The 22,016-nt window shown below is 51.1% G+C and overlaps 1 protein-coding gene across 1 annotated transcript in view; it reads right to left on the bottom strand.

Annotated features, from left to right (window-relative positions):
* The window catches only part of PHF21B (PHD finger protein 21B), a 131,106-nt gene that overhangs the window by 7,445 nt on the left and 101,645 nt on the right, over positions 1-22,016 (bottom strand). Inside the window, exons 6-9 of the mRNA XM_009217487.3 lie at positions 7,955-8,006; positions 5,385-5,461; positions 3,232-3,286; positions 1,566-1,588 (exon numbers count right to left, since the gene is read on the bottom strand). Of these exons, the coding sequence (XP_009215751.2) occupies positions 1,566-1,588; positions 3,232-3,286; positions 5,385-5,461; positions 7,955-8,006 (207 nt within the window). The remainder of the gene's footprint in view (positions 1-1,565; positions 1,589-3,231; positions 3,287-5,384; positions 5,462-7,954; positions 8,007-22,016) is intronic.

Genomic DNA, 22,016 nt, shown 5'->3' with positions numbered 1-22,016 from the left:
AGCCAAGCCGGGTCAGCGGGGGCCGGGTCAGCCAGGGTCAGGCCCAGGCAGCTGTGTCTGACCCACGTGTGGCCGCTCTTCTGCCAACGTTTCCCAGCAACTCTATGGAGACAGAGGGATAAACCCTGGAGGGCGACAGTGTGGGGTCAGGCGTGGGCCCTGGGAGGAGGCGGGGCACCCACAGAGCCAGGTTTACTAGGGGCTGGGGCTCTGAGCATCAGAGTCGGGCCTGGTGTGACTCCCATAACCTGGTTCTTCTGTGTTAAGACCTGGAGCCCAGGTGTGGGCTACAAGGCAGGGTGTCCTGCTGTGGCCAAGAAAACAGCCCTCTCAGGGTCTGTGCTGCACCAGAGGTCCATGTGCGGGGAGCGGGGCCAGTGATGCATGCAGCACTCCCTCCCCGCCCCCACTGCTTATGTGGACGCTGCCTGGAGGGGCGGCGCGGCCCCAGTGAAGACCCTGTACTCTCTGTTCGCCATCCATGTGTCAACAGCATGCTCCAACTTCAGAGCTGGGAAAGACCAGAGAACTCTCCTCTGGGATGGCCCGTGCCACAAGGACACTGGATGTCCCTGCCGAAGGGGCAGCACCCTCAGTCGAGGCCTCAGAGATCCCCATCTCCACCCTCTGTGTCATGCAAAGGCCGGGGGGGGGGGGGGGGAGGCGGTTGTCACACAGCAAGCTGAAGGTGGAGTCGGGACCAGCATCCAGGCTGCCTGCCTCGAAGCCGAGGCCCTCCCAAGTCTGAGGGCTCTGTGGGGACAGGGCTCAGGCTCCAGGTGTCCCCTGCCCCAAGCCTGCCCTGGATGAGCACAAGGTGTCTGCAGACAAACACCACCAGGCCCCCCAGCACCAACCCGTGCCATTGCAGGGCTATTGTGAAAATGACACAGCCTAACCGGAGTTGACAGCAATCATCACCTACTGCTTCTTAGAGGCTTGACCGTTACAAATATGCAGGGACTTGAATGTTCTTTTAGAATTAGATCAGAAATTCAGTGAAGAAAAACGCTGAATAAATTCTGAGATCATACCATGAACGAGGTCATGACCAGCCAATGTTCTGGGAATCAGGGATGTGGTGTGTGCACGGGTAGGGGGTGGGGGCCCCACAGGATCACAGAAATGTGGGTGTGTGGGGTGAATCCCTGGGGATTAACAAGTCCAGCCCCTTTTTGGATGGGTCACGGAGGACCAGGGAGGGCCAGCTCTGCCCAGGTCACACTGAGGCCAGTGGAGCCAGGGTGGAGGCCAGGGGGCACCATCTAGTTGCTTCCAGTTGGGCCTTAGTGGCCCCCACAGTCTCTGTATCCTCAGTTCTGAGCAGGGAGGGCTCCTGTTTGAAGCTGACAGCAGAGCCCTGTGGCAACGCCCAACTTGACACTGCCTGGCAGGCTGGAAAGCTGGCTGAGTGTTGCACAAAGCTCTTAGCACCTAAGGGCAGAACCAAAAGGCCTTCTGCACCACCCAGGCTCTTTCCCTCTTTCTAGGAGGGACCCTACAAGGACTGTACTGAAAACATTCTCCACCCCTGAGGCGTGAAGACGGAGGGAGGGGACACGTACCTTCCAGCAGGGGTCCTCATTGGCTAGCACAGGGAAGAAGGGCGGAGAACATGTTAGTGGCCGTCGGAGGAGCACGGATCAGGACTGGAGTCCATGAGGCCTCATGTGGCAAGGGCTCTTGCCCCGGGGCATGATGGGAGTATCACAAGGCCCCCGTGATACCTGGGCTCTCACCCCAGTGCATGATGGGAGTAACACAAGGCCCCGTGATACCTGGGCTGTCACCCTGGGGCACGATGGGAATATCATAAGGCCCCTGTGATACCTGGGCTCTCACCCCAGGGCATGATGGGAGTATCACAAGGCCCCTGTGATACCTGGGCTCTCACCCCAGGGCTGGAGACAAGGCCCCCGTGGATACCTGGGCTCACCCCAGTGCATGATGGAATACCTGGGCTCTCACCCCAGGGCATGATGGGAATATCACAAGGCCCTGTGATACCTGGGCTCTCACCCCAGGGTATGATGGGGCTATCACAAGGCCCTGTGATACTTGGGGTCTTGCTCCTGGGCAGGATGGGAGTAAGGGTCTCTGCCCTGGTCACAGCTAGGAGCCACCATGGGAACAGGCTCATGTGGGCCCTGTGCTCACTGAGGACATGGTGGTAGTGAGCTGCCCGGGGAAAGGAACCATCGCTCCAGGAACCCCTCAAAGTGACTTATTTTCAACTCTTTTTTGACTGTAATCCACTCATTCTAGTAAATGATACCAAACCACACATTTTAATGATCGCAAACATAGCTATCTTTCAGGCTCTAGATCAGATCCATCTGCAAATAATGCCACCCAGTGGGAAGAACAGTTCCGGCGTCTGCACAGCACTCAACAGCTCACAAAGTGCAGTCACACTCACCCCTCAAGTCACTGTCCCAGCTCTGAGAAGCAGGTGGCTATGGTCCCACTTTCTAGAGGCCCAGGGATGGATGGTGACATGTTGAAAGCTACACAGAATCCCAGGAAGCTGACCGTCACTTCCTGCCCGTGGGACTATGGTTTTCTAACTGAAGAGAACTGGCAGCTTCCTGCTGCTGTCTGCATGCAGGGACGTGGCTCCCTGAGGTCCTGCACTGGGGCACGGCTGGCAGAGGAGGGAGGGGCACTGCAGACTCCGGTAGAGGCCTCAGGCCAGGTCCCAGCCTGAAGATCTGGCCTGATGCCTTGTACAGGAGCCCTCGGCCCAGAGCAATGCACACAGCGAGGCAGAGGCAGAGCTGGGCTGAGACCCCCACCCCAGTCCAGCCTGTGCTCTTCCAATGCCCAGAGCAGGCAGAGGAGGGTGGGCAAGGTGTGGGCTGAGAGGCACCAGCCCAGCCCAGGAGTATCAGAGGCTGACTGCGTGCGGGGAAGAGAGGTCATCTCCAGGGGAATATGGAAGCAGCAGCACCCGGGCTGGGTCACACCTGCAGATGCCACATCGGTCATGCTCACACCTATGGCCCAGGCTGTGGACCTCCCCCAGACCACAGCTCCAAGCTCACACACAGGCTGCAGGAGGAGCGGGGAGGTGGGAGGCTCCTCTCAGCATAGCGTCCTCACCTTCCTCTGCCCAGGTCAGCCCAGTGGGAGGCGGGCAGCCCTGCCCAGGCCCAGGCGTGGAGGACCACCCAGGGATGACTCCCCGTGGCCCTGAGCAGCTCTGGCAGAAAGCCTGAAGCCGGTGCTTACCTCTCGCTGTGAGGAACAGGGGGTTGTTGAGATAGTTGGAGGCCAGCCGTTTCCTCTGCAGGGACAGAAAACAAAACACCACACCCCATCGTCTGCAGGCTCTCCTCGGTGGTGACGCCACCCCAGGTCAGGACTCACTCTGGGACAGGGTCCCCACCCAGGGCTGCAGGCTCTGGCTGAACACCCCCTGCCAGGGGCAGAAACAGGAACAAATACAAGGCAGAAGGACGCAGGGATGACTGAGGGCGGGGTGGGGCAGGGAAGTCGACAAAGGCTCTGCCTGCAGGAGGTCTAGGACACCCTCTCTGCACCTGTGGGTGCATCTAGCTCACAAAGGGCCGTCCGTGGGGCACATCAGTCACATGGTGCATGTCACATTCTCCACCTATCTCCTGCCTCTCAACTGGGTCTGGAGTCAGGTGGAGAAATGGGTGTTACAGACTGGCTCCCCCAGATTCCACTTCTTGGCATGTGGCCTTAAACATCACATGTGGACAAAGGTTTCTGGAACATTCCAGAAGAGCAGCCTTAGTCCTGGCTTTGGCAACCACAGGCCACACCGGTCTAGACCTTGGTGGTTTGAAGTGGCTTTGGCTGTGGCTGTCGTAGAACTGTGTTGCTGGATTTGACACCATTTCTCTCGGTGTGGTCAGGCTGTGGACCTGGGGAAGGGCCCCCTTGGGCTGTGTGCCTGCTCCAGGCTCAGGGTCGCGGGACCTTGGGTTGACTCCTGACCCGCTTACGCCGTCTCTGGCCCTGGCCTCAGACTCGGGAGCCTAGGGTAACGCCTCGTCCACAGAGCAGCCCGCATTTTCATGAACGAACAAATCTAAAGGAATGGAGCCCTCACTGTGTGGAGAACACACCATTTCCTTGGGTGGAGGCTGAAAACACTTCCACGATGCTCTTATGAAGGGTCCGAGTCGGGGGACAGGGCTTGCTCAGATGAAGGAAGAGGAAGTGAATGGTGTGAAATGGCCCATGTGGGGCACGTTCTTGGAACAGGAGCGGGGCAGGCAGAAGCAGAGGAAAGGCGTGGACAGGCTGACGAGGCCAGAGGACGCCCCACGGTGGGCTCTCCCCACAGACAGGGCAATGGCAGGGCCTGGAACTGGCTGCCACTCTGTGCCAAATGCCTCCCTCCCACTTGAGCTCAGGCTCCCCACACTCAGGACTCCAGACAGTGGCCCAGACTAGCCCGCACCTTGGGAGGTGAGACCGCACTTTCCTCGCCTTCCTGCAGATCTCACAGAGCTGGCGTCTGCCACACACCAGGCACTGACCTTGGGGCACACCGTTTCCCTCAGGACAGCTGCCCCAAGCTCTGGACTTCAGAGCTCTAAGGAAACGGCTTCCATCCCAGAGAAAGGCTCCAAGACACTGCCCCTAAGAAAGCCCTGAGCCTCAGAGCTAAACGTCCCAACAGACCCTGCAGAGCTGGCTTTGGGGAGATGACACTAGGATTTTAACCGAAGAATTTTGGACTGTCATTTACAAGGGCAGGAAGGTATCATTTATGATCTGGTTTTTCCCTGGGGACAAGCTCACGGGAGAGGCCCTGGTTCCCCTACAGCATCCTGAAGTCCCAACCCTGCTGCACTGGACCCATGTTGGTGCAGGCTCTCGGTTTCCCACCCCCACCCCTGGGGATGGACGCTCCAATTGACAGAAGGGCACTGGCCACGCCCACCCAGCCCCTTCTGGGCCTTCCTCTATGGTGCCCGCCTGCTCCAGGCTGTGTACAGCCTCAGCCTCTCCCAGCCATGAGTGGACGGCACAGGCTCTAGACGAGGTGTGAGGTGGTCCAGGGAGGCCGGGGTGTCCAGCCTTGCCTGTGACCGGGGATTAGCCTGATCATTCAGGGTGAAGAGTCTAGAAGCCGGTGCACCTCCCATGAGGCCACGCTCCCCAGGGCAGCCTCCATTAGGAATAAACTGACATCTCCTCTTCTGCATCTTCCTATCAATTGATTCTGAACTCGGAGGTGATCAGAGAGGTATTATTTACAGTCATCCCTTGGCCCCACGCCCAGGAGGGAAAGACGAGGGGGGTGGTTAGGAAAGCAAATGAGGGAGGCCCTGGAGCTTTTCCTGGAGGTTGTGCACTGGGAGCCCCCTACCCTCCTGGTGGCATGGGGCTGGCAGGTCCCCCACCTCGGTCTCCAGGAGGCCGCTGTAGGCAGGGTTGGCTGTGCTTCTTCTCTTCCGCTCCTGTCGCTTGCTCTGGATTTCTGGAAAGGCACAGACACAGCAGTTACTGGGTCCTGCCTGCCCTGGGAACCCCAAATGCTTCCTCGTCAAGCCCTGGGCACCACCATCCCCTCCTGCTCTGAAGCCTGTCTGCTCAGCATCCATGCCACAGGGTGGCCCAGGGCAGGTTAGGGCCTCCAGGAATCACTGACTCCATGGCAGGACAGCTTTGGTGGCCTCAGGCCGAACAACAGATTGCGGGGAGGGTGGCAGGTACCCCAAATCCAGGTGCCCACTCTTAGCATGGGGTCCTCCTTGTGTGTCCTTATCTGGCCCATGGCCATTATTTGGGACCTGAAAGATGGCAGATACCCACCGGTCCGGTGATACCCACTGGTCTGGTGATACCACTGGTCCAGTGAGCTGCAGGGTGAGGCTCCCAGCTCCCGGAAGCCCAGGAGCAAAGCTTCTACCCAGGTGGCCTCTGCCCCAGTGCAGCCCCCAGCAGGAATCCTTCGTGTGCGAGTGAGGGGCACGGCCACACTGATGGTGTTTTCTTTTCCTCTTTCTTTGCTTTGACCCCCAGGCAGGACCCATGACCTGCCTCTCCGTGTGCAGCTGTGCTAGCATCTTCTAATCTCTGTCTCGCAGACCTAGTTTTGCTTCTTAAACCTTTTCAATATTACTCAGCCTGTTTTCTATAAGGCGCTCAGACCTTCTGTGGAAGAACACAGGGTCTCAAGAAAGAAATATTTAAGGATATCACAGCAGAGGCTGGGGAGGTTTCCAAATGAGGACAATTTATAAGACCAAGAATGATCACACCTATTAGGAAAGCACTTTGCGCTGTCGCTCACCAATCCCACAAAGTTTACAGGCGCAGTTTTCACTGTGTTGCAGATGAGGAAACTGAGGTTTGGAGTGGGGAAGGACCTTGCCCAGGGACTCTGGCCAGTGCACAGGCAGGACCTGAGCATAAGACTTCTGTTCCCACAGCCGCATGCTGCCTCCGTGGTGCCGTGGTTTTGGTTGGAGATTAAACCGTTCCCAAAGGCACGCCGAGGGCAGCGGGATTCATCACACTCACGCTCACACCATCAGGCGGGGACTCGCAGATGTTCTTACGGAGGGTTACAAAGGAACCTTGGCTGGAGAGTAATGCCTTCCAACCACGCACGCAGAAGGGTGGGGAAGGCCAGCGGCAAGGGTTGCTTGCAGGGGGGCTTCCCTGCCCAGGGATCTGGAAGGCTGGGGCTCTTCCCTGGCCCTCCCCACCCTGGTTGCTGCTAGGGAGCAAGTCAGACCCAGGCGACATGAAGGGACAGGCCTCTCTTCTTGGAGCCTGCATGGCACACTGGGGTCCCCGTGTGCTGGGCTCTGCTGAGCTCGGGAAGGCTTGCTCTGCTCCCCCTTGCCCCGGATGAGCTGTATGACCTCAGCCAGGTCCCTTCCCTCCCCTGGGCTTCGGTCGCTCACCTGCTGCAATGGAGAGAAACTACCTTAAAGACCGCTAGTGCCTCGGGCACTGAGGGGGTTCACTTCATTCCTTCTTGCGTTTAGGGAGAGGAACGTTAGCGAACCTTTCTGCATCCAGGGTTACCAGGGTACGTGCTTTCCCTTTATGAAACGCCTTTGCAGGTGAGATGGGTGTGGTGGAAAACGTTCTGGGTTGGGAGTTAGGAGGCCCGGATTCCAGCCTGGGCCTGGTATTAACTGCCGAGTGAACCAGCTTCCCTGGCCTCGGTTTCCCCATGGGGGCTTCTCCAAGGGGGCTGGTTTTGAGGCTTTCCAGGTCCTAAGATTCTACGACAATGTTCGCGGCTCACTTGAGATCGCCCTTGTCATTCTGCGATGATGTTCACGGCCCACGTGAAGCTGCCCTCATCCGTAAGGTCACACAGCCCCTTCGTAGGGTCACAGTCCCGTCTGCTCAAATAAACTACTGTTCCAATTTTGATGGACACATTTGGTGGCACACATGAAGTCCGCAGGCTAGTCTGCCGGCAGGCGAGCTGGTGGTCAGCTCTCCCACTGTGCTGGGCACTGCTTCCAACAATCCCCCAGGACAGTTCAGCCATCACCCATTTTACACATGAAGAGACTGAGACACACAGAAGTAACCCGCCCACACTTGAGAAACTGGCAAGAACGGGCAGTCTGCCTTTTGTCATTTCCCTATGTTGAGGACAGGGAACCCGCACGGTCCCTCCGCTGAAATGAGGAAGTGCCACAGTGGGTTTTGTGCATAGTCATGGAGCCAGGGCGAGCCTGGAAGGTTTCTCCGTCTTGTGTGTCTTTGATGACAGCCACCCAGCCTCAGGCACTTGGGGCAGACCTCCTGGGAGGTGGTTCATACACAGACGCTGCCATCTGAGCCAGGACATCCTGAGACCCACTGCAGCAGTGTGAGGCCACGCTCCACCCACACCAGCTGCTGCTGAAGCCCAGACCACCCGACATCACGCCTGGCCCCCAACACCCCGGCTTTTGGGTCAGTCCCAGCCCAACCTGCTGCTACCTGGATCCTTCCTTACCTTCCAAGTGTTCCGTGGTAACCAGGCCTAGCGCTACCATGAAGGCGATTTTCTGAGGGAAGGAATAGACAAAGGAACATTAACACAAACGTCAACGTTCATTCATGCACTCAACAAACATCTGCTATGGCAGGTGCAGGGCAATACCTCATGGCTGCCCCAACCACAGAGACCCCCAACTCCAGATGCCAAGTCAGTTTCTAAGAAACATGGGGAAATAGGATTCCCAGAGAGAGCATCTACAGCTCAATTTGGAGGAGCTCCTTGAAAACACTGGATACACATATTCAAACATACTTTAAAGGGCTAAGGTGCACATAGCTGGGCTAATCCTTATGGGTACCCCAACCACTGAGGCCCCTAACTGCAGACACCAAGTCAGTTTCTAAGAAACACATGGAAATAGGATTCCCAAAGAGAGCATCTGCAGCTCAATTTGGAGGGGCTCCTTGAAAACACTGGATGCATGTATTCAAACATACTTTAAAGAGCTAAGGTGCACATAGCTGGGCTAATCACTGTCACTGGTTCATAACACTTTTGCTCCATTAGTCCTTTCATGGCTTTCATTTTATTTATTTAATAATAAATTGCACATCATAAACCTACTAATAAACTCAAAACCTGACACTTGACCCATAAGTTGCATCTCTTCTGTGTCCCTCCCCTTATCTCATTCTTTTCACCCTCATTTCGAGTGATCCTAATCCTTCTCGTTTTGTAATGACCATTTCCTTGACTTTGTATACACATGCATATATTTCTATCACTTATGAAACAGGGTGGCACTTAGTTTTATCTTTTTTTTTTTTTTTTTTTTTTTTGAGACAGGGTCTCTCTCTGTCGCCCAGACTGGAGTGCACTGGAGTAATCACAGCTCACTGCAGCTTCACTCTCCGGGGCTCAAATGAAAGCGATCTTCCCACCTCAGCCTCCCGAAGAGCTGGGACCACAGGTGCGCACCACTGTGCCCAGCTAATTTTTGTATTTTTTGTAGAGATGAGGTTTTGCCACGTTGCCCAGGCTGCTCTTGCAAGCCTGCCCCAGCCTCCCAAAGTGCTGGGATTATAGACCTGAGCCACCATGCCCAACCCTTACCTGTTTTTGACTTGTGAAAAGGTCATGACGCTGTATTGTCTACAGAGCTCACTAGGGCATTTTTTTTTTCATTGGACATTCTTCGGTGGTGAAAGGTAGAAATTCAGAATGGCCCCCAAGCCCCTACCCTGCAGTGTAGCCACTCCGTATCATTCCCTGCCTTGAGTGTGGGCAGGACTGAAAATACCATGGGATTAGGTAACATCACAGGGCGAAGAGGTGCTGGAACCACTCCTGTGGCATTTATGTTACATAAGATCCCTGTTGGTGACTGGAGTGAGGCTCTCTTGCCGGCCTCGAAACAGCCTGCCAGGAGTTCTGCGGCCACCATGCTGTAAGAGGACTAACCCCAGAGCCTCACTCAGGGCCAGCCACAGAGTAGGTGCTCGTGAGTATTCGATGAACCTGTGACTCAGTATTTCCTTGTCTGGGATATGACTTGCAATATATTTTCCCCATTTACCTTTTATTTATGGGACTGGCTTATTTATTGTAGTTTCAGATTTACAGGGAAGTTGCAAGACTCATTCCTGAGAGCTCCTGTATACCCACGCCCAGTTCATCACAACTAAAGAGCCAACATCAGTACATTATTATCAGCTAAAACCCATATTTTATTTGGATTTCTTTAGTCGTTTGTTTTTTAGACACAGGGTATCACTCTGGCAACCAGGCTGGAGTGCAGTGGCTCACAGCAGCCTCAAACTCCTGGGCTCAAGCAATTCTCCTGCCTCAGCCTCCCAAGTGGCTAAGACTACAGGTGCACACCACCACACTCAGCTAATTTTTAATTTTTTTGTAGAGACGAGGTCTTGCTATGTTGCCCAGGCTAGTCTCAAACTCTTGGCTTCAAGCGATCCTCCCACCTCTGCCTCTGGAAGCGCTGGGATTACAGGTGCGAGCCACTGTGCCCAGTCCTTTGTTTTTCTGTTCCAGGATCCCACATGGTATTTAGATACCATGCTTCCTTGCACTCTTCTGGGTTGTGAGAGTTTCTCAGCAAGTTTTTTTTTGTTTTTTTTTTTTTTAATGACCTGGACAGCTTGAGGAGGACCGGTCAGGTACTTTGCAGAAGCACCCTCACTCGGGATTTGTCTGATATTTTCCTCATGAGTGCAGTGGGGTGGTGGGTTTGGGGAGGAAGACCACAGAGGTAACACACCTTCTCATCACATCAGAGCAAGGGCACAGACCACCCACCTGTCTCATCACTGCTGGTGACCCTGGTCACTGGCTGAAATGTGTCTGCCAAGCTCCACTCAAAGTCACTGTTTCTGCGTCCGCCCCCCGCCCTCATACCGTACTTGTTGGGAATAAGTCACCATGGACAGCTCACACTTAAGGAGCTGGGAATCAGGCTCCCCTCAGGCTGGGCTTTTTTTCATTTTATTGCCATTCATCTCCATATTTTTTTTAAAAAGTATCAGTTTTTAAATTGTAGTTAAAATTTTAAAAGGTACCAATTTTTAATTTTTAAAATTTTAAATTAAATTGTAATACAATTTATCAATATTTTCTTTTGCAGTGTTTTTATTTTTTGGATCCTGGCTAGAGGTGCTGAGGTAATAAAATAATTTTAGTCTCTATAGTTTCACTTTTCACATTTAAATTTTTGATCCATTTGGAACGGGATCCTGGTGTGCACGGTGGGAAATGGGGGCTCACTGCTTTCTGTATGGCTACCATTTGTTCCAATACCACTTACTGAAAATTCCGTCCTTCCATATTTCACTGACTTAAGGAGTCACTTTAATCATATACTAAATTATCATAGATTTATTTGGGTCTATTTCTGGGTCTTCTATTTTGTTCCTTAAATCTGCCTCTCCAGGAGCTCCTGCCACATGTTCAGTTCTCAAGGCTTTAGGGTCTATTTTAATAGCCAGGAGGATTAGAATATCCCTTCACTGTTTTTCCTGTTCAGTTTCCTGGCTCTTCTTATTTTTTGTGTGAAATTTAGAAACCATCTTAAGGAGTTCTGAGAATGAGGGAATCAGTTGGTGGATCTGCTGGAATGTTAAAATTATAAATTAACTTTGGGCATAATGACAGTTTCATATTGTTAAGTTTTCCTACTTAAAGTTATGACATGCCCCTCTGTTCTCATTCTTCTGTTTTTGAGACAGAGCTTCGCTCTTGTCACTTAGCCTGGAGTGCAATGGCGCAATCTTGGCTCACTGCAACTTCCACCTCCTGGGTTCAAGGGATTCTCTTGCCTCAGGCTCCCAAGTAGCTGGGATTACAGGTACCTGCCACCAAGCCCGGCTAATTTTTGTATTTTTAGCAGAGACAGGGTTTCAACATGTTGGCCAGGCTGGTCTCAAAACTCCTGACCTCAGGTGATGTGCCTGCCTCGGCCTCCCAAAGTGCTGGGATTACAAGTGTGAGCCACCACACCCAGCCCCTTCCTCTTTCTTCTTCTCTTTTCTTCCTTCTCCTCCTCCTCTCCTTCCTTCTCCTTCTTTTCTTCTGTCGTAAGGGGTTTTAAATTTTTCCTCAAATAGATATTGAATATTCGTATTATGTTTATTCTTGGCATTTAATCTTTCTGCTGCAATCGTAAATGGGATTGTGTATAAAGCTTCTAACAGGTTGCTGTGTTGCTGTGAAGATTAGTGATATTTTTACATTAATTTTACACCCTGCTGCAATGCCAAATTCTCTTATTGTCTGCAGCTTTTTCAGCCATTCTCTTGGGTTTTCCAGATCATCTCGAATGGTTTACTCCTTTCTGATTTTTACTTCTATGCTGTTAAAAATAGTTCTTTAATTTTTCAGCTTTAAAGGGTATTTTCTGATTCATTTAAAGTCCCAACTGCTACAGATAAGCTAGTCTGAGAATTCTTTCCACTTCCCACCTTCTTTGCCTCTTTCTCCTCTCAATTTTACTTAAATGAATCTTTTATGTATTATCGGAGCACATCATATTTAAATTCTATTCTGACATCCTCACCCATAGTTAAATACATTTGATGCTCACCCCAACGCTGGTACCAAAGTTTCCCCGTGTCTCTTGGTTTCCTGGGTTTGGGCCTCTAGCAGTTTCTCATAAACGGCTCACGGAACATTTCCTGAGTTCTCCAAAGATTTACAACGTTTTTCTGTCACCCATACTGGAGTGCAGTGGCACGATCTTGGCTCACTGCAACCTCCACCTCCCAAGCTAAAGCGATTCTCCTGCCTCAGCCTCCTGAGTAGCTGGGATTACAGGCACCCGCCACCATGCCAGCTGATTTTTGTATTTTTAGTAGAGACAGGGTTTCACCATATTGGCCAGGCTGGTCTCAAACTCCCGACCTCAAGTGATCCACCTGCCTCGGCCTCCCCAAGTGCTGGGATTACAGGCGTGAGTCACTGAGCCCGGCTAGATTTACAACTTTTTATCTGTAGCCTTTAAACTTGGACAGCTAGGCTGTATATGAAATCCTTGACTCATTCTTTCTTTCCTTTATTATCTTGCAGATGTTACACTAGTGTATCCTGGAATTGAATGTGGCGGTGGAAAAGTCAGACACTAGCTGAACTGCTTTCCCTCTACAGTCGGTAACTTCACTGGGTGTCTCAGCATTGCACATTTTCCCCAGGGAGCACACGTCAGCTTTCCCTGGGATCCAATGTGTCCTTTCAAGATGCAGATTATAAAGTCTTTTTAAAAGTTCAGGACATTTTCCTTTAATTGTAGTTCAAAAAGTGAAGCATCACCATACCATGAGAAGTGGGGTCCGTCAAATTCAATCCTGTGAGATGTGCACTCACACAGATGGAAGAACACTGGAGTGACTGAGGGGGCTGCAGAGCTGCCTGACTGGGAATTCTGGGGCCATCCAGCAGCTCGGCCAATCAGTACCAGTCTGGCAGCAGTCTGGCGCCACCTGGTTCCAATATCACTTTTGGACCCTGTGTCTAACTAACTGGACAGTGGCAGGGACTCTAGGACGTCCTGAGCTGCTGGCAGCTGTTCTACTTGCCTGACCTGGGAAGGCTGGGCTGGGAGAACACTGGGAATGTGGTGCCTCTGCTTCCTCACACCATCTTCCTCTCCCCGAGTCCCCCTTCACCCACACTCATTTGAGGACAGGTTATGAACAGGAAACAGGAGCCAATGCCAACCACAGGACAGCCAAATTCACCTCATTGCAGGAAATTATGGAAACGATTTCGTCATTCTGGTTTCCTTCTTTGATGCCTCCCATTATACGTGTTGTATCTTCTTTGCTTGCCTCCCATAGGTTTCAGTTACTATGAAACTTAAAAACTCATTATTCTCTTTCCTGTCTTGCAAGACGGTGAGAAGCTGGATACTAAGGAGAAGAAACCCAAAGCCAAGAAGGCTGATGCTGGTGGCAAGGTGAAAAGGGGGAACCTCAAAGCTAAAAAGCCCAAGAAGGGGGAAGCCCCATTGAAGCTGAAATCCCATCCTTGTCAGAGGAATTGGCAGATATTCCCAATCTGCTATGTATTCTAGAAAGGCCATGCGCAAGAGGAAGTACTCAGCTGCTAAATCCAAGGTTGAAAAGAAAAAGGAGAAGATTCTTGCAATGGTTACAAACAGTTGGTGGTGACAAGAATGGTGATATCCGTGTGGTTCAACTTCACAAAATGCCTAGATATTCTCCTACTAAAGATATGCTTTGGAAGCTATTGAGTCATGGCAAAAAGCCTTCAGTGATCATGGCAGAAAACTGCAAGCCAGTATCACCCCCGGGACCTTCTGATCCTCCTCACTGGGTGCCACAGAAGCAAGAGGGCGGGCGGTTTTCCTGCAGAGCTGGGCAGTGGCTGCTACTTGTGTCTGGGCCTCTGGTCCTCAATTAAGGACACACCGGGAATTTGCCATTGCCACCTCAACCAAAATTTATCAGCAATGTGAAAATCCCAATACATCTTACTAATGCTTACTCCAAGCAGCAGCAGCTACAGAACCTCAGATACCAGGAAGGTGAGCTCTTCAACACACAAACAGAGAAGATTACAGGGCAGTGCAAGGCCAATCGTCAAAAAGCTGCGGACTCACAAATTTTACCGAATATCAAACTTATTCCTCAGCTCCAGGGCTACCTGAGATCTGTGTTTCCCCTGATGAATGGAAATTATCCTCACAAATGGGTGTTCTAAATTTCTTAACAAGAATCTAATTAAACAAAGGATATATAAAACTAAAAGAACTATTTTCTGAATTTCATATACTTTTCCCCCTTCTGCCTCTGGTGTCCCTTACCATGTCTTCTGCTGTATCCACAGCCCTCTGTGTTCATTCAGCTATGCATCCATTTCTGGGGTGGTTTTATTATTTTTTTCTTGGTGAATAATTACAGCTCATGGTTCATTCTCTCCAATAAATTAGCCATTTAGCTATCTCTTCCATAAATCTGTGTATCTTAGCTGTGTAGGTTCCTTCTCAGTGCTGATTGCTTTATTAAGTTTCTTTTTTAAAAATAATCACAGCAGAAGATCAAATTTTTTTTCTTAGTATTCTTTATCTTATGGTAAAAATAGCTTCTCTTTCCTGTATTTTTTGCTTATAGCAGCTTCATATTGATGTTTTGTTGTTAAACATAACTAAATGAGCTGAATTTTCCTATACTGGAGATTTGTAGCAGGTGGGAAAGGGATTACATTAGCCTTCTAAAAGCAACTCAAAGGCTCTGCCTCTCCTGCCGAGGCAATTGACTTCATTCTTCATCCCTCAGTGGGATTCTCTGGTTAACCATGCCTCCTCTGCCTCTCCCCCATGGTCAAAGAGCATTTCTGCCACCTTCCCTGATCCTGGATGCCTTACAGATTGCAGGTGCAATCCCTCCAGGAGGCATATTTTGCCTGGCACTTTCTAAGACCTAACAACACCAAGCACTCCCTCCTCCAGCCCTCCAGCACATTCTATATTATCCCAGGCCCAGCTTTCGCCTGACCTGGCCCTGTCTAAGCTAAGGCCGGCTCAGACACTCTCCTTCCTTTTGCACTTCAAGATGGACTTCTGATCTTCAGGGAGTACATGCCACTGACTTTTTCTGCAGCCTGTGGCTCCTTGGCCCTCCCTAGAGTCTCCTACACCACTCCTGGCCACTGCTCACTGCACCATCAGCTTGCTGCCCAGCCCTGACCTCTGCTGCTTCTGATGACACTAACGCTTCATGCCCAGTCTGCTGATGCTCTGCTCATGTCTGAAATCCGCAAAATGAAGAAAAAAAATCTTGCTGCTATTAGTTTATATGGGATGCAGGGAGAGTCTCAGTTCTAAGTAGCTGCTCTGTTCCTACTGGAAGCTCAGCCAAGTCTTTTTGCCCTGTGGGATCAACTGGCTTCATTCTGATAGACATGTGTTCAAAACTGTGTTCTGTGGATTTGTCAAATGTCTTGCCTTACAGTTCTGCTATTAGGCTGGTGCAAAGTAACTGCGTAATACATTTGCACCAAATACATATCCCAAACGATGCTGCTATGGTGCACGTAAGTTTGTGACTGTTAAATTATCTTGATGGATGATCCCACCTTTAGTATTCACAGTAATGTCTTTTTCATTCCTTTCAACCTTTCTGGTGTGTGTTTATTTAGGTATGCCTCTGACAAGCAGCATACAACTGGACTGGGTTGTTTTTAAGCCTGTTCTCATTCCTCTAAAAGTAGGAAGATTTCATTTGCATGTATTATGGTTACTGAGTTATTTGGACTTATTTCCTCCACTTTATTTGTATTTTCAGTGTATCCTTTTTATTTTTTCATTTCCTACTTCTTGGGAGAAAAAAAAAGCTCCACATTCACTTTTTTTCCTCTGCTGATTTAGAAATTATAGGTGGCATTACATTTTTTTCACTGATTAGCCTAAATGTTTTCAGCATATGTTTCTAACTATACACTTTTCTAATGAAGGCTAGAGTTAATATTTCTATTCTTCTTCCCCAAATTACACCGCTCTTGGCATGTTCTAACTCCCTCTAAAACAACACCTCCAACCCATTTTTGTTGCCTATAATTTTCCTTTTATCTGCTTTGTAAAACAAAACTGGATTTTTTTTTTTTCAGTCTACACTTAAATACATCTACCTGTAATTTAACAGTCTATACACTCAGTTGTTTTACACCCACTGGCTGTCTCTGGCTTCATCTATCTTCTGCTAAAGCACAGTTCTTTTAAGGATGGTCTGTGGGTGATAAAACCCTTAGTCTTCCTATGTGCAAAATGTCTTTTGCCCTTGCTCTTGAAAAACAGCTTAACTGGGTATAAAATACTGAGTTGGCAGCGACTTTCCCTCGGCAGTCTGCAGATATTTATTGCTCCGTGGTCGTCTGGCTGAGGCTGCTGGAGGCCCCCGCACATCTGTCATTCCGCTGTTTTTGCCCTCCTCGTTTTTTATGATTTTTCTCTTTGACATGAATTTCTAGCCTCCTAGATTTGGTTTTATTAATCACACCTGAGAGATGGAGTCCACTTTTGATCTAAAAACTCAAACTGATGCTCTTCAATCCTGGGACATTCTTCAGCTTTGCTTCTCCACCTGCCCCGTCACCCCACACCCACTCCCTCCTGCTGAAAGCCCCAGGAGGTGAAAGCAAGGTTTCCCCACTTGCTTTCCGTCCCTGCCTGCTCCTGCATAGTTTTTCTTTCACATATTTGCATCTCTGTGCCCCATGCATGGTGTCCTGTTCAAAAGCACTAATTATCTCTGTTCCTGCCATCTAGTAAGCTTTTCAAATGTCATCTCATTGCCATGCTTTTCATGGTAAGGGACACCAGAGGCAGAAGGGAGAAAAGTATATGAAATTCAAAAAATAATTCTTTTAGTTTTATACATCCTTTGTTTAATTAGGTTCTTCTTAAGAACTTCGATCAGATTTTCGAATTTGTATGTTCATCTAATCTTGCTTTATTTCCTTGATTTTTCTGCTTCATTATTCCTTATTTATTTCTAGATATTACTCCTTTCTTTGTGCATCCTAAACACACTTATTTAAAAGCTGTTGCTAGAGTGTTTAGCACAGTTCCCTTCATCTGGAATAAATTCATGTTCCAAATGTTGATTTCACTGATCGCCGCCCTTGGCGTGAGATCTCGTACATGTGAGAATTCTGTCAAGACTCATCTGGGCACAATTTCTTTCTTTTTCTCTCCCTTACACCTACCTTCCCCTTTCAGCAAGTTTGCGGTTGCCTCAGTGCTGGCCAGCTCCCCAGGTCCAGTTGTGGCCCAGACCAGCAAAGGAGCCTGGTCCACTCATCTCTTACCCAAGGAATTCTTGGAACTCACTGCCCTGTGTGAGCTGCCCACTCTCAGGGTCACCCTTGCTCAATTTCGAACCTGGAGCCCGACAGCCAAGGGTGTGGGTCCCTGGCTGCCATGTTTTAGGGACACAACAACGTTCGGCTCCATCATTATCCTCTCTCTCTCCACTGTATCTGGGGTTGCTGTGGGTTTGAAACAGAGGTGTCCATTCACGTGAGAACCCAGGGTCTTCCTGATGGACTGGGTGCTTGGATGGATTTCAAGAGAGGGAGTGACTTAGTTATTTCCGAATATTGGAAAGATCATTTGCTGGGTGAATAGACAGGGAGGAAGCCATCCAGGGGCAGGGAGACCGGCCGGGATCCACTGCAGTAGCCCTGGGCAGGTATGAGACAGGAAGGAGGGCCGGGCACAGGGCCAAAGTGTGTGTGTGAACAGGGCTTGCCCAGAGAGCTGCAGGGCTGAGACCTTGCTCCGACTGCCCTTTGCAGGGCCTGTGCTGATCTGAGGGCAGCCAGACTCATTCAGACGCTGGCTGAGGCCAGAGAGAGGGCTGCAGCTCTGTCCTAAGGAAGGCTGTAGGCCTTGGGACAGGAGCGAGCAGAGAGCGCCTCGGGTCGGGGGCCAGAAGCCCAGGTTCTGTCTGAACTTAGCATGCAGCCCCGTGATCGTACATGTGGTTTGCCTCTGAGCCTCAGCTTCCTCATCTGTAAAATGAACCTCGTAATTCCTGCCCCGTCTACCGTGCAGCTGCCGTGAGGACAGGCGGAGAAGGAAGGGGAAGCAGAGCCAGCGGTGAGGCTCAGTGGTGATCAGCGTGGGGTGATGGCCGCCACCCTGCCCTGGACACAGCCACGTCACATCCCTGAGCTTCCACTGTCCGTCACCTTGACACCTGTGGGTGCACGCATGTCACGGGTTATAGAGCATCACAGATGTGAGGAGCCCGCTAGGAAGCACGTCCATGCCGCAAATCTCGCCCTTGCTGTGAGAAACCCCAGGGCAGCCTGGCAGCCAGGGAACCTCAGTCTGACGGTGGCCCCACCCACCCCCAGCCTCCACCTCTACTTCAAGTTGCTTCCTGGGTCTCCACTCTCTGTGTATTGCTGTAGGTGTCATTTTCTGTTATGGCTGAAATCAGGAGGCATCTGAGGGATGGCAGAAAGGCTGGAGATGTGAGGTCGCGGCCCGGCTGGCTCAAGCTGAGTTGCAGCTACGACCGTGGGCAAGTCGCTCTGAGCCTGTGGTTTGCCAATCCTAAAGGGGACACAATCCCACCTCTGTGTGCTTGTGTGGGGTGAACAGCCCAGCCGTGTTCAGCATCCTGCACGTGCCTGGTGCGGAGTGGGGCGTGGGATGTGCACGGCCTGGGAGCCCTGGACTTAGGATCACGAGAGACTTTGGCTTCCCTGGCTGTGACCTGGAAGAGCTTCCCTGGCTGTGACCTGGAAGAGCAGATGAGCAAGTGTCCTCAGGAATGAGCAGGGCAGTCTCAGTCACACACAAAAGGGCAGGCCCTTCAAGGAGGTTTTGACCTTGGTCACAGAAAGGGCGGAACACAGCTAAGAGATGAGTGCTCATTACTGATATCCATCCTGATTCCGGGAAAAGGCTTTGTGGGGCATTTGTACAACATGCTGAAACAGACAGTAAACACGGAAGAAAGGAGAAAGGACAGTAAACCTAGGAAAGTAAGGTGAAGTCATGTCATAGGCCCTAACAATTATTAGAGGTGGGACACAGACTGGCCTGTGAGCTCCCTAGCAGCCAGAGCGAAGAGGGATGTAGGGCCAGGAACACAATCCCACCATCCACTGACCTGCTGGAATCTCTGGGAAGTGCAGGGGCGCTGGGTGAGGCCAGCCTATGGCCCCCTGGGAAGGCTGGTAATGTGGCCTTTTTCACACCCATAATCTTTACATGGAGGAAAAGCTGTGAGCTGCAAGTGGGAAAATCAGGGAAGGATGAGAATCCAAAGTATTGTACAGCCTCTTCACGACTGAGCAGTTCGGGTCCCGAGGAGTCGGTTCTGACCCCACACCTGACCACCACTCAGCCTGACCAAAGGCATAGGCGGCATCTCCAGTGGCAAGGCTTCACGGCACAGACTGCAGGCTCTAAGGCCAGATGCCTGGGGGTGGCTCCCACCTCTGAGGAGGATCAGTGCTTCTCGGCCTCCACGTCCCCATCTGTACCACGGACTAACAACAGTCCCTTCCTGTGAGGCCTGAAACTGACGCATGCTGAGCACGGACAGACGGCAGCTAGCGCTCTCCTAGGTGGTCCTATCTCATTCTGCCGTTCCCTGCATGGACCTTGTGGAGTCCGAGAGCTACTGAAATATTCCTCCCCATGGTGCACGGGTCACTCTGGGACACTGCTGGACTGGATGTCCCCTTCTGCTGCAGCCTCTGTTGCCATTCAGCGTGGCTCCGAGCAACCCCCAGGCTGGCCGTCCCGCGTGTGCCCTGCTGAGGGCGAGTGCCACTTTCTGGAGAGATGCGGTGACAGTGGAGTTGCACAAACACCACTCACGTCTCTTCACAAAAATCCACACCCCTACCGGCTGACCCTGGCTCATCCCATGACGTTTCTAGGGGCAGGTGCTGCTGTCCGGCTTCCAGGCTCTAACTCAGACACTTCATTGACAGGTTGAAGGTCCAGCAGTCTGTGCAGTACAGCTCTTCTTGGTATGTATGTATGTATATGAGATGGAGTCTCGCTCTGTCGCCCAGGCTGGAGTGCAGTGGCGCCATATTCGCTCACCGCAACCTCCGCTTCCCAGGTTCAAGTGATTCTCCTGCCTTAGCCTCCCAAGTAGCTGGGATTACAGGTATGTGGCACCACACCTGGCTAATTTTTTGTATTTTTGTAGAGATGGGGTTTCACCATTTGACCAGGCTGGTCTTGAACTCCTGACCTCAAGAAATCTGGCCACCTCGGCCTCCCAAAGTGCCAGGATTACAGGTGTAAGCCACCGCGCCCGGCCTTGGTCCTCTTTTAAAATAAGTTTTAATAAGGATTTTTATCTCAGGACATGCTGTAATTGCAAGTTCTATCTATTTAAGTCATCGCATATGTTTACGCTAATTATGTAATTAGATGTAATTATACTAATTGTATAAATGCACCATAAGATATATTAAATACTTTGAGAGAACAAAGAGAACCCACCCAGAATACCTTCCCCAATATTAAGGGTGCAGCTGAACCCCAAGAGAGGACAGGAGGGTCATCATGGGAGCCGTGGGCTGCGAGCTGGGCCAGGGCCTCACCGTGCACACGCAGCTGCAGATGCTCCCACAGAATGGAACAGACTTTCTTGAGACGATTAGGCCCAGGGCCACCGAGGAGACTTGCTTCGCGCTGTAGCCTCACTTAGCAGCTACTTGACTTCACTGGCTTTTCAGACATGTCGAAGGACAATAATCAAGTCATTCTTCTGCTCAAAGATATTCCATGGCTCCCCATTACCTAAGAACAAAGCTCCACTTTGGCAGCCTGCATTCAGGCCCTCCAGGACCAGGTTCCAATGTCTGTCTTCACCCCCTACTGCAGTCCGAAAGCCCAGCTGACTAGTCTGGGTGTGTGGAGTCCCTTCCCACTCCTGTGCTACTGCCTATGCAGCACCCTCCGGCTGGTGAGCTATCCCTCTGCCTCCTGTTCTCTGCTGGATCCTGGCAACGCTTCTACCCCTGCAGACCATGTACCTTCTCTCCAAAGCCTTCCTCGGTCCTTCCAGTCGGAAACAGCTCTCTCCCTCTGCCCTCATCTCCTGTAGCACTTCATCTAGAATTCTCTCATGACACATGCGTTTTTGAACCCATTAGAGTCCTTGGTGGCCATCTGTCTTTACCCATGGAAGCGAGTTTCCCAAGGGCAAGGACCACGGCTGCCAGCATCCTGACGTCCCTAGCCTTTGGCACGGAGCCTGGCAGGGAGCAAACTTGAAGGCATGTTGAACAACTAAAGGAAAAAGTGAAGGGATGCACAACGGGTTTCCTTTGGTAACGACAGTACATTGATGGGAAGAATCGTTGGGAGCTGCAGGGGCGCAGGGGGTCTGGGGCAGGGTGCGCAGGTGGGGATAGGGTGGGCAGAAACCACTCCTGGAGGCCAACATGTCTCATCTCAATCTTGTGGAATGAAGGGCACAGCAGGGAGGGGAAAGGGAACCGAGTCTGAGCTTGGTGGCTTACACTTGTTATCCCAGTACTTTAGGAGGCTGAGGCAGGAGGATCACTTGAGGCTTGAGGCCAGGAACTGAAGACCAGCCTGGGCAACATGGAGAGACCCTGTGATATGGTTTGGCTGTGTCCCCATCCAAATCTCATCTTGAATTCCCATGTATTGTGGGAGGGACCTAGTGAGAGGTAATTAAATCATGGGGCAGGTCTTTCCTGGGCTGTTCTCATGACAGTGAATAAGTATCATGAGATCTGATGAGTCTAAAAATGGGAGTTTCCCTGCACAAGCTCTCTCTTTGCTTGTTAAGCTCTCTTTTGCTTGTAAGATGTGACTTGCTCCTTCTTTCCTTCTGCCATGATTGTGAGGCTTCCCCAGCCATGTGGAACTGTGAGTTCTCCATTAAACCTCTTTCCTTTGTGAACTGTCCAGTCTCAGGTATGTCCTTACCAGCAGCGTGAAAACAGACTAATATAGTAAATTGGTACCAGTAGAGTGGGATGTTGCTGAAAAGACACCCCAAAACGTGGAAGTGACTTTGGAACTGGGTAATAGGCAGAG

The sequence above is a fragment of the Papio anubis genome, chromosome 16 (genome assembly GCF_008728515.1).
Source record: "Papio anubis isolate 15944 chromosome 16, Panubis1.0, whole genome shotgun sequence".
Lineage (NCBI taxonomy): Eukaryota > Metazoa > Chordata > Mammalia > Primates > Cercopithecidae > Papio > Papio anubis.
The sequence above is the reverse complement of the archived record's forward strand: the minus strand, read 5'-3'. Positions and strand labels throughout refer to the sequence as shown.